The sequence below is a fragment of the Cryptomeria japonica genome, chromosome 8 (genome assembly GCF_030272615.1).
Source record: "Cryptomeria japonica chromosome 8, Sugi_1.0, whole genome shotgun sequence".
In the NCBI taxonomy this organism is placed as follows: Eukaryota; Viridiplantae; Streptophyta; class Pinopsida; order Cupressales; family Cupressaceae; genus Cryptomeria; species Cryptomeria japonica.
In genome coordinates this window covers 739653236-739671935 of record NC_081412.1, presented here as the reverse complement: position 1 = coordinate 739671935, position 18700 = coordinate 739653236, and the positions used below count along the sequence as shown (strand labels likewise).

At 35.6% G+C, this 18700-nt stretch overlaps 1 protein-coding gene across 1 annotated transcript; it reads right to left on the bottom strand.

Moving 5' to 3' along the window:
* Positions 1-16559: 16559 nt before the first annotated feature.
* On the bottom strand, positions 16560-18500 carry LOC131061470 (pentatricopeptide repeat-containing protein At2g22070). The gene has a single exon (XM_057995169.2). The coding sequence runs from the start codon at positions 18498-18500 to the stop codon at positions 16560-16562; it is 1941 nt and encodes a 646-aa protein (XP_057851152.2).
* Between the last annotated feature and the right edge of the window lie 200 nt (positions 18501-18700).

The following is an 18700-nucleotide window of genomic DNA, read 5'->3' as shown; positions in this document are numbered from 1 at the left end:
TTCTCATGAGTATAGTCAATGGTTGATAGATAAATTTGAACTCAAGGATGAGGAAGAGTAGCTTAAGGAGTTGTCAAAGTTGATGCAAACAAAATTGGTGAATGAGTATGTAGAATATTTCCAAAAAGTGGTTGTTATGTTACCTAACATGTCTACAAATAGGATTATTTATCTCTTCCTTAATGAACTTGAAGAACCTACTAGGGGTTTGGTGCAAAAACATTATCAAAAGAAGTTTGCTGCTTGAAACTTCTATGCCTAGGAGAATGATGACTAATCATAAGCCACTTAATTATTGGCCACATAAGAGGAATTTTCAGAAATAGAAATTCCCACCTCTACCATCAAAGAATGTATCAAATGCAACAAATAAGAAGGTAGATGATGAGACAAGGAGTGAGCTTCAAAGAAAAAAATATTTTTTTACTTGCAGAGAACCATGGGCTCCAAGACATAGATGCTTGGGTAAAGAACAAGTGAACTATATTGGTTTGTTTCAGATTTTGATTAAGATGGTAATGAGGGATCTCATGATACCCAAGAGGAGGAAGGAGAGAAAGAAAAATAAATTAGAATAGGAGGCATTTTTGCAGCCTTATCAGGAGCTCTAAGGTATCATCCATTTAGGATTTAGGGAGTGCCAGTTGGACAAAGGATGATTGTTTAGGGAGTGTCAGTTGGACAAAGGATGATTGTTTTACTTGATAGTGGGGCTACCCCTGACTTTATAGCTGGAGGATTTGATGTGAGAAGATGACTTAAAGCAGAGCAATTTGAAGACTTTAATGACACTGTTGAAGATGGTTTGACTATACTTTGCACCTGAGTGATTAGTCAACTCAAGATGACTTTAGGTGATTATGAGCTATGTGATTACTTCTATGTAGTGGGTAGTGGAGAAACGAACATTTTTTTAGGTTTCAATGGTTGCACTCTATTGGAATTATGCCTCTAATTCACTTGACCCTTGTTCATACTGATCGGGTTAACTCTGGTCGATGAAAGAGTGTGAAAAAATCTGTGAACTCTATCGGTATAACCTTTATCGATGAACTTGACATATTAGAGCTCAGAATAGCAGGTTTGAAGTCATCCCGATGACCCGACGAAGTCGTCTTCGGTCATCGAGGTAGCATCGGTTATCGGATGGACGAAAGGATAAAATACTTGCAGTTTAGATCCAAATCCAATGGTCATCACTTTACGACTATGGAAAGATGCACGTATGTTATTTCCCGCGACTTGGCAACCATGGTGGGGCTCGACATAAGTGAGCGGTCCAGGCAAGATAAGGGTCGTGCAGATTGGAGATGATCGAACGATGATCAAGGTTGATCCAACGGTGGTCGTTATGTCACGATGGGAAACTGCTCGTTAGTATATTCCTCGTGACATGGCGACCAAGTGGTGGGACCCAGCAGGAGAGCGGTTAAGGTGAATTAAAGGTTGAGCAGATTGAAATGATCAAACGGCGATCGCAGAAGATCCGACGATTGTCGCTAGGTCGTGATGGGATATTGCTCGTGAGACTTTCCATCACAACCCAGCAACAAAGAAGAATTCCGAGCAGATAGTGAGGTTGTGCTAAGATGTCAGAGCAAGGACCCCAGAACTAATCAGGGGGTGCCACGTGGCGGAGCGCAGAGAGAAAGATCGGACGTTCGGGATAGCTGATTGTTTGTCTTGCCGATACCCAATGGAATCGCCTTCGGTGATCGTGTATGTCATCGGCCATCGGAGATGTAGTTTTGAAGCTACTCCGATACCCGATAAAATCGACTTATCTGAGCCGATGTTTTTGAATACGAACCAGTTCGATTCTTGGATGCATGTGGGATAATTGTTTTCTCATGAATGCAAATTGACAAAGACAATTAGATGTCTAACTAATTGGTGCAAGCTGACAGTTGAACGGTCGACATGAAAATGTATATGAAGCCAAGAGGAGACTCGAACATAGTGGTTTGTTCTGATGATAAGCCGTATATTGCGGTGTGTACCTGAAGTAATCAGAGTGAACATCTGTGGTGTGATAACAGACTTTATTGTAAAGATTCTTTGTTGTGAATAAAGCGTTCGTGTTGTCGATGGTGGGTTTTTTCCTGAATGGGTTTTGCCACGTAAATTCATGGTGTTTATCTCTGTGTGTGTTTGATTTATGATATTGTCTCTGTTTCGTATATGCTAATATTAGTATTCTGTAAAGTTATAAAACATACTAGTCTTATTTCCCCTGCAAATTGACATTAGGGAAGCGTTTTTTTGCACTGTGCTTTCCTTACAGGATTTGAACATGTTATTGAGTTGGAATAGGGTATCAAACATTTTAAAACTACTCCATATTGTTATCCAAGGGGTTATAAGGAAGAGATAGAGAATACCATTAAGGAACACCTTGACATGGGACTCATAAGGCGTAACTCTAGTCCATTTGCTTTCTCAGTGGTAGTTATGAAGAAGAAAGTTGATACAATTACAATGTGCATATAATATAGATATTTGAATAAGAAGACCATAAAAAATGGATATCCCATACCCACCCCATACCCAAGATAGGTGATCTAATTAATTTGTTACATGGTGCAATGTACTTTTCTAAAATTGATTTGAGATCAAGTTATCACCATATTCACATGAGTTGGATTTCTTGTCATGCCACTTGGTCTCACCAATGCTCCAAAATCTTCCATGATTAAGGTATTCACAAAATATCTCAAAAAAATTGTATTGGTATTGTTCAATGATATTTTGATTTAAAATAAAACATGGAAATAGCACCTATAACATCTAGGTACACTTTTGAGAATTTTGGAGCAACAATATTTCTATGCTAAGTTATCCAAATTTGAGTTTGGTTTGACTAAGATTAAATGAAGAAAACACACACTTATACTGGGAGGGGGGAGAATCGGTATACGATAATTTTCACTTATTTAAGCTTTATCAATTATAAAGCGTTAATCAAAAGCATCTACACAAGTAAGATCTAACAATAATGAACACACAATTTATGTGGAAACCCTTATAAAAAAAACCATGACAAAATATTGCTTTTATACATATCTTCTTACAAGCTTCGTAGGCGCCAACCCACTAGAGAAATTGATCCCCTTATCATTGGTCTCCAATCTAGTAAGAGACTCCAATCTCTTTAGTAAGAGGCTCCAACTTCTTTTGCTTTCCAACTAGAAAACACCAACCTTCGGAAAACAAACGGATTATAACTTTGTTGGATCTGCCCTAGATTTCTTCAAACCCCTCAACTAAATCTGCCCACAAATCTGCCTTGAACTATTCCTCTTAACCCTGAACTCATATCTGCAATATGATCATCAAAAAGTGCTTTCAAATCTGAAGTATATCTTCATATAATCTAGTCTTAGTGTCTTTACATATCAGCTCTAACTTTGTTCAAAACAATACTTGTTCATATTTCTTGTTCCATGTTTGCTCTTGGATATACTCTTCTTCAAATAATATTCTATTATATTTCACACCCTTATGAAAAGATATATCTCTTTGAAAATATGTGTCCAACTTAGAAGGCATGACACTTTGTTATTTTAATTGTTGCCATTTGTTAACCAAACTTTAAAGATTACCCGTTGTCTAAAGTAATAGTTGAGTTTTCACTAATCTAATCAATAATTTTATACAGTGTGATTACCGGTACTTAATGTAATCAGTTTGTGTTTTTTATTTATCTTTTCATTCAATGCTTACACACGCTCTTTTTTTAACTCCAAAACCTTCTCTCCTTTTATACCTCATTGTGTATATTTAGGAACGGAGGTAACTCTTCAAAGATGTGACTATATGAGTGTGTATGTTGAATTTTGATCTATATGTAAATCCTATATGATCCAACCACTAACCTAGATCTACAAACATTCAACAAAAATTCAATAGAGGTCTATCATGCATGCAAATGACACAAAGTAACAAAATATACCTTCACACAAATGGAAGGCTTGTCGGCATTGTTCTCCTATCCTCCAAGATCTTGTATTGATAATGGTTACTCTCATCTCTGTAGCACATGAAAAAGAGGTCGTGAAAGAATGGAGTGTGGTTGCTTGATGAGGTAAGAGTATGATGAAAAGATGATGAAAGGTTGTGATGATGTAAGCTCTAGAGGAATTTAGGAAGAATGCAAGTACTCTCAATGATGATGGATTGATAAAATGGAAGGAAGAATCCTCTTTTATAGAAATATCAAAGAGAGTCAAGAGCTTATATTAAGAGGTTTAAACAATGAATGGCCGTGACCACATAATTTAGAAGAGACTCAATAAGAATGAGTGGTAAGTAAAAGATTGTGTGGTAGGTAAGAGTGAATAAGATTATTAGGTTAATTTGAGATGGGGGGATAAGATTGAGGAGTAGGTAATTTAGAGAGACGTATTGTCATACAAAGATAAGGAAAGATAAAAGGTGTTTAAAAGGAATTTGAGACTTGTCACATGCCTACAATTATAAATTATGATTTATGTGAACAAGTTGGAGGGCTGGGATTAAAAAGAAGAGGATAACGAATTAATTAATTAAATAAAAGTATTTATTTAATTATTAGAAGAAAAAGTATTTATTTAATTATTAGAAGAAAAAGTATTTATTTAGTTAATAGTGAAAAAGCTAATAAATTAATTAATTAAATAAAAAAATTATTTAATTAATAGAGGAAATCATGGTAAAATAATTAAATAAATAATAATTATTTATTTAATTAAGGTCAATTTTAGGTGTATGCATTTTGCTCCTCTTCGAGACAATGCAGTTTATCAAATTATTTCAAAGAAGATTAAAACATAAGGTAGGAAAGGGATAAGCATTAGAAGCATGATACCCTAGTCATGGGAATGACAACGAGTTAGTAGGATGATGCCTCCTCGAGAGAACATGTGGGTCAAGAGAACACACGTGTGCTCTTGAAAGGAAAGATGGGGGATAAAGATAGAAACACATGGATAAGGAGATGGTAAATCAATGGCCATAGAAGTAGTTATGGATGAGAGTGCATGGATAGAAAGGATGACAATAATGGAATCTTGTGCTTAATATAGTACTATATTATCATTGAGCTTATTAGGTAAGTGGATAGAAGCTTCTAGATATGATAAAACTTAGATGACTCACATACCATTTGCAAGGAGTGATAAGGAAAACCACAAACAACAACCAAATGATAAAAAACATGATCTATCCTTGCTTCTCTAATCACTTGTGGATATCCTCAAGTAGCATAGGATCATGATACAAGATAAACAAGGTAAAAAATAGAACTCACTAGACCAAAGAAATCAACAACCATTTAGATCTTCTTGCCAAAGTTAAGTGTTGTTGCTAGTGTGATAATGATGGTGTTTGGTTTTAAAAATGAAGCATCTTGTATCAGGCGATAGGTCTGATTTTGATAATGCGACAACCCATATGAGACAAATGATAGATCAAAAAGGATAATGTTTGGTTTCGGGAATAAAACATCTCGTATAAGACAATAGGTATGATTTCAAGGATGTGACAACCCATATAAGACAAATGATAGTTGATTAATATTGCTAATTTGTTGATTACACAATTGAATGATTAGGTTGTAGGCTAGCTTGGTAGTTTGTCTATTGATTTGTGATCTTTTAGGCTCGGTGTTTTATTCAATGTTTTGACTTTGTTTGTTCAAAGTGCCATTGTTTTAACAGGAGACAGTTTATTATGGATTTTGGATTTTTGAAAAATATTAATTTTTTTATTTTAAATGTATTTTTAATATTTTGGATTTGAAAAGTTTTTTTTTAATTTTTTACAGGTTTTTTATTTTTTGTACTTTAAAAGTTTTTTTTTCTATGTTTTGGTTACATGAAAATTGTCCAAATCAACGATTGAGGTATAAGACATATATCAAGGCTTATTCTCAAGCATGATGTATTTATTTGCCCCTAGTGTCTAGCGGGGCATAATGCATTATGACTGGATGAATAAATTGATGCAATGGAAATGGATAAGTGAAGGATGAAGGTAGCTTATTATAGAATCAAAGCTAGTTTGATTTTAAAGGACTATCTTGTTATGGATTAACATGTTTATCTAAGATAAGGGATTGGATATGACAATGTAAGGTGATGGCATGCGGCTTTGAATGGAATGCGTTTCGCATAATGAACATGTCAAGAGGATTATGGAAATATATATTACATTTTATGTCCTTTTTTTTTATCAAGATGAAGGGATGGATTTGGATAGGATAGAGATGGGATAAGCAAGATCAAAGGTGATAATGGATGATGGAAGTAAAAAATGGATAAGATAATGGATATGGACTGAAAGTGTGGAGAAAGTGAAGCAAATAGGATGCATTATGTTTAAGGAGATCCCCAACCCTGTCAAGATCAAATGTGGAAAAGGGAACATGGATGTACATAGGGTGAATGATGCATAATGGAGGATGTGGTAGATAAAGTAGCATGGATGAAACTTTCCCCCCAAGTTTAGAGTGCAAGAAAAAAATGGATTACAGTACATGACACTTGTTTGTCATGTTTTCAGCATGGTACTTACCCAAGACGCCACAAGAAGTTGTTTTCACCGTTGGACAAATTATTTCTTTTTATTTTATTTTTATTTTTTTGGAAGATAATGAATGCATGATATGAGATGGAGAAATGAATCAAGCATATTGTTCTTTAGATAGTATGCCTAAAAGATGTGCTACAATTGACCATGGATATTGAAGATAAGCTCAAAGACGTTGGTAGGATAATGGTAAAGGGAGATGAAATAGATGATAAGATGGAATGGGTAAGGATTTATGCAAAGGATTGGATGGGAGGGGCAAAATGATAGAAAATAGATGTTCAATAAAGTATTTGTTGTTGGAATATTTGTGTAGGGGTGAATGGAGATGTGGGAAAGAACAACATTGGAACACACCTTGAAGGGTGGTGGAGGATAAATGGATTTTGGAGTTTGAGACTTTGATGGGGAAGTGGATATGGATTTTGGGACATGAGGACCCAAAATGGATGAAAGAGGTGATGGGGTATCTAAGATAGTGGATTTCAAGACATAGGGATGCAAAATATATTTGAAATGTGGGAGATGTTTAGATGGAGTGAAGGTAGCCTTTGAAATAGCAAGCTTGGATGCCACTTTTGATTTTTCTTTAAGATGCATCTCTTATATGAGCAACTTGGGAACCCACATGAATTTTGACTTTCCTTTACTTTGAGGTTCTTTTTAATTCATTGCTTCTTTGAGCAACTTAGGGATCCATATGATTTTTTATTTTTCCTTTTTTCTTAAAGGGCCTTTGTGGCATTTTTTATTTATTTTTTTATCACATTTTGCTTTTCTTTTACATGTCTTTTAGATGGGACATGTTGACCTTTAGATGTTATGCTTGGCATCCAAATTGCATCCAAGAGTATTGGAATTCATGGTTGGATAGGAATGATATGGAGGTCTTTTGGATGGGTTCATGCATGTATATGGTGGGAAGGTTCTCGAGGATGTGTGCATTTGTTGATCTAGATTTATGATAAGGTAAGTGGATTGTGAGCTAGGAGTGATATGGATAGTGGATGGAGGGACATAAGGACCTAAGATGGATGCAAGAGATGAATGCTTTAGTTTTTTCAAGCATAAGGACCTAAAATGGATTGAATGGATGAAGGGTGATGTGCATGCTTGGATTTAGATTGAGGAATGTGGGATTTAGTAGGGATACCAACATTTTGAGAGTAATCTATATATAAAAGGCCATGATAAATTGGATTTTCTTTTACATCAAGGGGTTATAATATACTGTGTTCATGGATGTCTAGCCCTTTTCCTTGGTAAAACATGCCTTTAAAGACCTTTTTACCAATGCAATACTTGTTAATTTGAAGGAAGATGAAAGTCCATTTTGAGGTGGATATGGTATGGAAGGTATGATAAGCTCACAAAGTAAACTAGATTGGATGAAAGCAGAAGAACCCATTTGATAAGTAAGGGGTTTATAAACATCTTAGGTAGAACTGATGGGATCTTGAGGAGGGTTAGGATCATGAGGGCGATTAGGAGGGTTGTTGGAATCTTGAGATGGACATGGAGGATTCTAACAAGGAGATGAATAGATACTTCGATCTTGTCATTGAAGAAGACCATTGGATGGAGTGGAAAGGGTGCTTTACTCTTGATTTTGAATAGGATCATCAGAAAGGATGGAAGGGATACCATGATATTTCTTAGGAAGTTTGTTATGAGTGGGACTCGAAGAGATAATTTTATCTTGAGATGGAAGGCGGTCATCTTGGAATGAATGGAAAGAGATGATGGGGTCATTTAGGGAGACAGGATCATGATTAAGAATTTGATAGGATTGAAGAGTTTTGGTATCTTGATCTTGATTCATTTTAGGACTTGTTTCTTCATACTTTGGTTTACCTTCTTTACATGGGACATGAGTTTGGATATATATGGGAGAATCATGGATGGATTCCATGTTTTGGCATGATGGGGATGGATTTTGAATGGGACTCTTTAAAGTAGGTTTGATTGGTAGTGGAGCATATGGTGGCATTGGTTCCAGGATTTTTGGCTCATAGGAGGGTTTGGCATCAAGAAGTGGATTTGCTTGGATTTTATTAGTGGATAGCCCTTTGGGGTAAAATTAAAAGGTGTCATCATTGGATTCATTATTTGATAAAGATGGTGGGGATTTTTTTTGTAAAGCTTTAGGGGATGAGGGAATGGTGGGAGAGATGGAGGATTTGTTTTGGGATGAGCCATTGCTAGATAGGTAGATGATTCTAAACCTATTTGTAAACCCTAAATGATCCAACCACTAACCTAGATCTAAAAACTAATTCAAAATACAATCAATAGAGATTTATCGTGCATGCAAATAATATAAAATAACAAAGTATTCCTTCACACACATGGTAGGATTGCTTTCCATTGTTCTCCTATCCTCCAAGATCTTTTATTGATAATGGTTGGTCTTAGTTATTTATCACATGCACAAGAGGTCATGAAAGAATGGAGCATGGTTTCTTGATGAGGTAAGACTATGAAGCAAAGATGATGAAAGGTTGTGATGATGTAATCTCTAAAGGAATTTCAACAAAGTGCAAGTACTCTCAATGATTGTGGATTGATAAAGTGGAAGGAAGAATCCTCTTTTATAAAAAATTGAAAGCAACTTTTTTTCTTTTCACATTTCCTTAAGGCGTACCAAGTAGAAAAGTTGTTTTACGAGGAGATTTTCATAATACATGGTTTACCCATGAATATTGTCAGTGAAAGAGATAGTAGACTCCTTAGTTTTTTTTGGAAGGAAGGGACTCTTTCATTTGACAGGTATAGAGCTCACACCTAGAACAAGTTATCATCCTGAAATAGATAGGCAGAAAAAAATAGTTAACAAGTGGATAGACGGATACTTGAGGAACTATGTTTCAAATCAGCAGAGTACTTGGACCTAAAGTCCCAGTGTAAGTTCACTTAGGATTCAAATTGTGAGTTGCATCTTACATGTTGCAAACTTGCAATTGGACTTTGAAGTCCAAGGTGCAAGTTCAAGGTGCTAGAATATCAATTGTAGGATTCAAGATTGTGTCTGTATCTCAAAGTCTTTAGGGTAGAGATGTAGAGATTAGGAACTGGCTGTCACTTTGCATATGTCCAAGTTATATTGCAACCTAAGATTTCAAATTTTGAGTTGTAGGATCCATGGGTGGGTACATAGGTGGCAAGGGCTACAAGGGCATATGGGAAACCCAAATCTCAATCAATGAATTATCCTCTTATATTAATCTTTGATACCACTAAAATATCAATTTATATGATTCTTCCCTAGGTAGGTTTATTAACAATCGATAAATTGTTGCATGAGACCCTAACATGACATCATTTCATTAATCACATAGTAGCGACTTAAATCAGTTCTATTCAATATATAAACCTTGAAATTCACAATACAAACTAGGAGAGTAATGGCAACCTATTTATTTCAGTCCATTAGGAGTTTTCAACCAAATCTGGATATGATTACAAATGTATAGTATAGATATTTGGAAAATAAACCTAATCCACGTGTAGCAACAATAGTTGCAACTTCTACAATAGAATATGAGGCATCCATGCCTTTAGCTATACCTATTGATACACATATATACATGTCCTTATTGATTTGTGCATCAAGCTTACTAATCCATACAAGTATTATACTAAACATATGCAGCCCACTTTAGTAATGGGTCATTAAAACATGTGTATGCTTAATCATTTATTATTGGCCTATCTACATTCATGAAGCTTTCTCTTTGAGTTGCTTTATTGACAATTGCCTTGAGGTACATGCAAATAGGAGATGGCATGATTTGAGTTGCAACCTTTGAACTTCCACAAATTTTTTAATGATAACAACATATTCTTTATTTTTCTTGTGCCTCCAAATGTCCCCTGGGTCCTATAGCATTTTGTATAAACAAACCTGAACTTGGGCAAGAGGATCTGTATCCCCTTTATTGCAAGTTGTATGCTTAACCCTTTCATCATGACCAAGAGTTTGCAACAATATAGTACTATCATTCCATAAGCTATGATGAGATAGTAATTGGTTGTATCTTCATGATGCAAGGAATAGTGAAGTCATCATGGTATATCACACCCTATATATAGCTTGGATCCACAAACACCACTTCATGCTTGGCTATAAAATCTTGAATATCAAAATGGCCCCTATTTTTCTTACCATCATCTAGCATCAAACACTTCATGGTAACTATCTCCATTTGGTCTTGAAGTGGGATGAAATGACAACTTCGTTACTGCACCCATTGCCCTTTAGTGTCCATGTTGACCTCTACTAGACCCATCATCTGCAGTCCAAAACTTTCATTCTTGTGACCACAAACTAACCCACTGACGATCTAATCAATCTTGGAACAAAGGAGTTCAAATCTTTTTTTGTTCAACCTGCATGTAGTCGATGTATATACTCATGGGGTTATCTAGATAAACATGCAATTCCTCCTCATGGGACTCAATCTCAGACAAATAATTCTTTACAACAATACGACTAACATTTTGCATATCATCGCGTGGTCTAATCATTCTCATACATTGTGAATCATCATTACATGGTGCAATTATGTATGTACCTAAAAATTAGGTTGAAGCTTCTCGAACATCACTATCTTATATTGAGGACTCTAACCTTTCTTCTTGCTCTACTATCGCTTCTTTCTTGACGTCCTCTTGTGATTTTGGCTCCCATGTACTCTTCAATGTTTTTGGTTCCACCTTCTTGGGCTCCTCCTCTTCCAATAATGATTCTTTTGGTTACTATATTTTGGTATCCTCCTTATCTACTTTTGAATCTTTCTCTTCTTTTCTCCTTCGTCTTATACAGTCATAAAGTCATTTTTTATTTGTGTAGACACCTAAAATTGGCCTTTAATTAAATAAATATTTATTATTTATTTAATTATTTTATCCAAATGACTTCTATTAATTAAATAAATATTTTAATTTATTTAATTAATTCACTAGGCCTTTTTCATCTTTAATCATAGCATGGATCATAATCTAAATTCCTCGGTATGTGCCAAGTTCAATTGTCTCTTCATACACTTTGTGCTTTCTCCAAAATCAACTCACCTCTATTCTCTTCCCTGTATCTCTACTTACCCTCTAATCCTATTGATTCACTTTTAACTATGTGATCATGGCCATTCAACTTTAACCTCTTTAATCTAAGACCTTGATTCTCTTTGAGATTTCTATAAAACAAGTTTCTTCCTTCCATTTTCATAGAATCTACAATCCTTATCATACTTACTCTGCCAAAATCTCTCTACAATCATACATCATCATTACTATCATCATCACAATCATAGCCATACATCATCACAACCACATCCATTCTTCTTTGAGCTCTTGTGCAAGTGCATACAAATCTGAGAGTAAACATTATCAATACAAGATCATTGAGGATAGGACGACAATGGAGATAAGCCTCTCTTACCTGTGAAGGTATATTTGGTTATTTCTATGTTATTTGCAATTCTCTATTGATTGTTTGTTAAAAGATTTTGTAGATCTCGGGTTAGTGGTTGGATCATTTAGGGCTTACAAATAGGTCTATATTCAGTATACACAATTTGGATTTATCCATTCAAGATATCTCAACTAATCATCAAAAGGAAATATAAATTTGATTTGATTAGACATCCCTTGATATTCATCAAAGAATTTAAAGGCTTTAAACAGGTACCTTTCTTAATCCCATTGTTCCATACCAGAATTATCCCTACGAGGTTACTCTCCATATCTTCTTTTCCTCCCTCCATCATTCGAAACTCAAAATATTTAATAAAGGTCATGTCTCGACAGATGGTTGGACCTAAGTTCATATATTTAGTGTGATATCTTGCCACTTCTTTAGTAGATTCTTATAGTTGCCTTTGTCTTGTCTTTTTTGCAATTTGGCCTTGAACAATGAAAATAATGGCATTGAACCCATAACTCCCTCTATAAGTACTTGATTTCCCAATCACCTATTTTCATGAACCTGCATCACTTCACACGGACTAGTAAGAAAGTTGCTTTGATACCATTGAAATATCAAAATATCTCCTTATATGATTTTTTAATACTACTAAAACATCCTCTTCTATGATTCTTCCCCAGGTAGGTTTATTAACAATTGGTAAATTCAACTTAAAACAGTTCAATTCAATGCAGAAACCTTGAAATTCACAACCCAAATCGAGAGAATAATGGCAATCTATGCAGTTCAGTCCATTAAGAGTCTTCGACCAAATTTGGATCTAATTACCAATGTATAGTATAGATATTTGGCAAGTAAACCCCCATGCATAGGGTATATAGAAGAAAGAGTAAATCTAGGTAAAACCGGACCAACAACTTAGACTCCCTAGGACTAACTTACCCAAATAACTAATAACACAACTATAGGTACAGAAATACAGATGATTCAATATGTTCATTTCACAACTTGGTAGTTACTGATCAAAATTGGGTATAAACAACTCAGCGTAGCAAGTACAGATAATAAATTATCTTACTTTAACAACAGATCTGATACACGCATGATTTATTCACCAAGACCCAAAGTACCTTTTTGAACCAATCTATGCCTAGATATTTGAAGGAATTATTCTTTGACCAAACTGATCGTATTTTCTGCTCCAATATACTGTGGTTGTATCCACTCCCACAATGCTCGTCCCAAGGAGAGATTGTTGAGATGTAAGACCAACAATTTGTATGCAATTTGGTGTAGGAGACACTTATAAAGGTTGTCAACTTCTTCAGATATGCCCACCCTAATATTGCCTGACACAAAGGAATTATTGTAGAACTATGATGAATAAATGATCTGAATTCGATAATATCAGGTAAGTGGAAATTTGCAAGTATTATTTAACAAGATAGACAATTGTCAGAACTCGGAAAGCCATAGTTGTATGCATCAAAAGTCACCTAATATTATCGAGAACTGAGTTTGTAACGTCACATGGAATTTCATTAGTCTCTGGAATCCAATAGATTCGAAAATGAAGACTCTAAGCAAAAATAAAATAACAAACAAATTACAAATTTAAAAAAATCTAGGAATTTAGGTACCCCAACTTGGCGAGGCCATAACTTCTAGCTCACAGCTCGGAATTCGAAAAGGCTTACACCGTTGGAAAGGTCTCGAAGAGAACGAATTTCAACCCCTTAATACGATGGTCTTTGGCTTATCAAGTTAAGGGACTAGCAATACCTTCGACCCCAAACTACGCTCCGAAGACCGAAAATGCGATTTACTAAAATGTAGAAAATACCGAAAAAATTATATTTTCGGTATTTTCCAATTTCATCACTTCTAGCTTGTTCTGGATCATTCTCGGAAGCCTCTGGATCAATAAACGAATCCTAATTACTCCACAATAAGAACTCTACTTATAATGTTGCTAAAATGATATTAGTGTAATCTAGCCACTTTTTTTTTTGTAGCCTGCACACTACTAGCTCCCAATGACTGTCATCTGTGTTGCTCTCATTGATTCCCTTTAATATTAGCCCAACCTACTCCTCCAAAAGTGAAGTCACTGAAGAGAAATATTTGGGGTTTCATCCAAATATCTCAATGTGTTGGGGTTTTCATCCCAACATCAAACAATGTGAAGTTCAAAAATTCAGATATTACAACTCATTTGATACCTCGAAGAGCTTTTAGCACTCCCATTTTATATTGATTTGGATTAATTTTCAAATAAACCAACCTTATTTTTTAAATTCGTTTGGGGCCGACCTTGACATTATTATTTTTATTTTAAATTTATTTATGGGATCAACTTGGAAGGTTATTAATATTATTATTTTAATTTATTTATTAAATTTAATTATATTATATTATTACTTATAGTGTTTAAGGAAATGCTATGAAATTAAAATAATATCATCTCTCCTAGATGGAGGGGACATGACAATCAAACCTCATTATTTGAGTTCATCATGATTCTTAACCCATGCTCTAAGTTTTCCTCTTGTGTCTCCATGCTTAGTGCATCTGTGTGCATGCTAAGTGTGTCATTGCATTGTGTCATGCCATGTTGTGCATTTAGGTGTGCAAAGTGACATACATAGTTTCATATTGTATCAAAAAAATTGGTCATTCTATCTTTCTTGTCTATTAATGTGCTAGGTAGGAACTTGGGGCATTACAAGCATAAGAGCAAAGGAGAAAGGCATGTTTTCATATTCAAGTTCAAGAGGAAAGAAAACATTTATTCAAGATTATAAAAGTTATGCATTTTTTTATTCATGTTCTTAAGCTAACCTTATTTTTCACAAAGTTCGTTGAAAATGTTGAAAATATTGATATTAGAAACTTATCAACATTCCAAAAATTATGCTTTAGGTTTGGTCATAAAGGGTGGTGATTTGTGCATTAATAATCAATTTGTAAATCAAAGTTTATTGTTAATTGAAATTTTATTGTTGAATTGGTTATAAATGTTTAACATTTGGATGTAAATGAAGTTGTGTTTAGTAGCCCTTGTACATATGACATGAAAGCCATGTATTACTTACAAGAAAACAAATATTACTTGGTTCAAGATGGACAAAGCTCCATGTTGAATGTTTAAAAAGGTGAGGAGGAGCAACCCGAGATTCAGAATATTGAAGCAAGGAGGATTCTCAGTGGAAGCACCACTTACAATTGTTGAGGAGGTCATCCCTGATTTTTTTTACTCTTCATTTTTTAGGAGACGAAAAGACTCCGTATTGGGTAGGTTTAATTCATAAATGTATTAGAAAATGATTTAAATGCACTATGGATCCATGACAAAGTAGCACAGTATAAACTTTTGTTTAAGGCAGTAGTTATTTTTGGGCTTGAAACAAAAAATAAATTCATAGTTGTGTGGAACTGCCAACTACAACAATGAACAATTATGCAACTGTTAGTTTACACCAAGTGCCGGTTTTGTCATGAGCACTGAAACAACCTGTGGTGTTTCGATTTTTGCATTTTTTTGACTTCCTAGCATCCTCTCACCGTTTGTTATAACTTGAAAAATTATAAATACCCTCGCCGTTTGACTTCCTAGCATCCTCTTACCGTTTGTTCCAAGTGAACATGGAAATTATAATAGGATAATGGAATTGAAAAATGTGTTAAGAGAGCTTGCCAGTGATCTTAGGGAATGAACATGGTTGTTTCAGGTTGGTTGTGTACCCAAGAGACCTGGGATTGTATTGACTATTGGAGATAGTGGATAAGGAAGCCATTTGCTTTACTTTTGCTGGAGTTTCTTCTGAAATAATTCCTTGTGTCTTCAACTGTCTTATTGTTACTTTCATTTTTCTTTCATGTTTAAATAATTCTGAGTACCTAAAGAGTACAATACTTATTTCCTTTATGTAGATATGTATGTTCACGACCTTGACTAGCAGGCATTGGCGCTTTGAAAGTGTACCCTTGATCTGTCCTATTATCCCATGAATAAAAGTTTTAAGCCTTCACCCAACAGTACAATTTGAGCAAAAGCCATTCTTGATATGATGGGAGCAATTGGATCCCATAGAAAATTTTAAATTTCATCTCCACAATATTGGAGATTTAACCCTTGATCAGATCTTATCGTCCATTCAGATTGATAGATCAACAAGTGCAACATTTCAACTTACAAGCTCATTTTTCTGAGAAGCAACTCCGATGCAATAATCGATTTCACTATGTTGTCATCGTGGCAGCTTTTCATACTCCTCATCAATATCATGCAGCATAAATGTTACGTCAGGTTCATAAGCCTTGCTACATATCTGTTGCTGCATGTAATTCATATTTGTGACCATATCATGTCACAAATACATTAACCTTGTCTTTATCACGATCAGCAACCCCCTATGCAACTCCAATGCAATAATCGATTTCACTATGTTGTCATCAAGGCTGTCTTTCATACTCCTCATCAATATCATGCAGCATAAATGTCTCGCCAGGTTCATATGCCTTGCTACATATCTGTTGCTGCATGTAGTCCATATTTGTGACCATATCATGTCACAAATACATTAACCTTGGTCTTTATCACAATCCAACTACACCCTGGCTGCTTCTTAATTCCCCTGTCTTTCAGAAGTTTTCTCACTTTTTCAACATCTTCCCACCTGCCACCTGCAGCATAAATGCTTGAAAGTAAAACATATGGTACAGCAGTATTTGGCTCCAATTCAATAAGGTGCAATGCGGCACGTGCTCCTAGCTCTAAATTTCCATGAATTTTGCACGCGCCCACAAGAGCCCCCCACACGGCAGCATCAGGTTTAAATGGCATTCTGTTGATAAGGTCCTCTACTTCATAAAAAAGTCCATGACGGCCGAGAAGATCAACCATGTGCATATAATGATCTATTCTCGGTTCTATACAGTGACCTTGACTCATAGACTCGAAGTAGAAACGACCTTCATCAACTAAGCCAGCATGACTACACGCAGACAACACAGCGATAAAAGTGGTGCTATCTGGCTTAACAGATTTATGTTGCATTTTTTCAAAGAGTTGCAGAGCCCTCAGGCCATAGCCATGGTGGGCATGGCTTGCAATCATAGCATTCCATAAAACCACATTGTTCTCGGGCATTTCCTCAAATACTTGCCATGCACCCTGTATGTTTCCACATTTAGAATACATATCGACAATTGAACTCCTTACAAAGACACTTTTCTCGAATCCAGCTTTCAGAATGTGGGCATGCACTTGTTCCCCATTTTCCAGAGATGCAAGACTGGCACAAGCATTGACAAGGCCAGTGAAAGTAGTAGCATCTGGTTTGATGCTATTCAATTGCATTTGAGAGAACAATATAAGGGAATTCTCGGCAAAGCCATTGTGAGCATACCCTGCAATCATTGTGGTGTAAGAGACAAGATTTTGAGCGTGCAATTTTTGAAACAGTTGTTGCGCGTCACATATTCTACCACATTTCATATACATATCCATAAGTGCACAGCAAACAAAGACATTTGATCCAAATCCACTTTTAATAATGTTGGAATGAATCTGCTCGCCATAACTCACATCTAGTAGGTCTGCACAAGCACCAAGAACACAAAGAAAGCTAACATGGTCTGCCTTAATGCCTGCCCTTTGCATTTGGTAAAATAATCGCAACACCTCCAACCCATGCTTATTCTGCCTGTATCCAGTAATCATTGCGTTCCATAAAACTACATTCCTTTCGGGCAATGTGTCAAACATATTGCGTGCATACTCAATTCTGCCACATTCCGCACAAGCACCGAAGAAACTCGCATATGTTGCCTCATTTGGCTTTAGACCGGCTAGCTTCATTTCACCGATCATATATAAAGCTTCCTTGCCACGGCCTTGACGTGCATATCCTGCAATCATAGCCGTCCATGAAACCAAATCTTGTTCACGCATTCCGTCAAACACTTGGCGTGCATCCTCCAAATTCCCACATTTTGCATACATATCAACCAGAGCATTTTGTAAAATCATATTTGAAATCAATCCATACTTGATAATGCATACATGAACCTGCCTACCCTGTTCTAACCCCAAAATATCAACACAGGCATCAACAACGCTAGCGAAACTAAACTCCGTCATCATTCTACTTTCTTTATGCATCCGCTGAAAAAGCTTGAGCGCTTCCTCGGCATTCTCATTTGTTACATAGCCTGAAATTATAGCATTCCAGGAGATACAATCTCTGTCTGTCATTTCGTCAAACAATTTGCGTGCAAAATCCATACCACCTCTTTTGGCATAACTTGAAATCATTATGTTCCAACAAAATATATTTCGTTTGCGCATTTTGTCAAACACTTTGCGTGCATCCTCCAAATTTCCACATTTAGCATACATATCAATGAGGCAATTCAATGCAGAGATTGGTAGATCAAATCCAGCTTTTATCATATGGGTTTGAGCCATCTTGCCCTTTCCAAGGTCCTTGGCATCTGAACACATTTTCAATAATCGGGAAAATGTACGTGTACGTGGTTGATTATGTGTACTAAATGCTTTATATATGTGTAGGGAATACTGCAATGGAGTTACTCCATTCATAATAGAAGTCAATGTTAAAAATATTCACCCACTCGTACGCATTGTTTAGGTTGAACTGGAAAGTATCCATTAAGTGTTGAAGCATCAGATGTAAGCGCTCC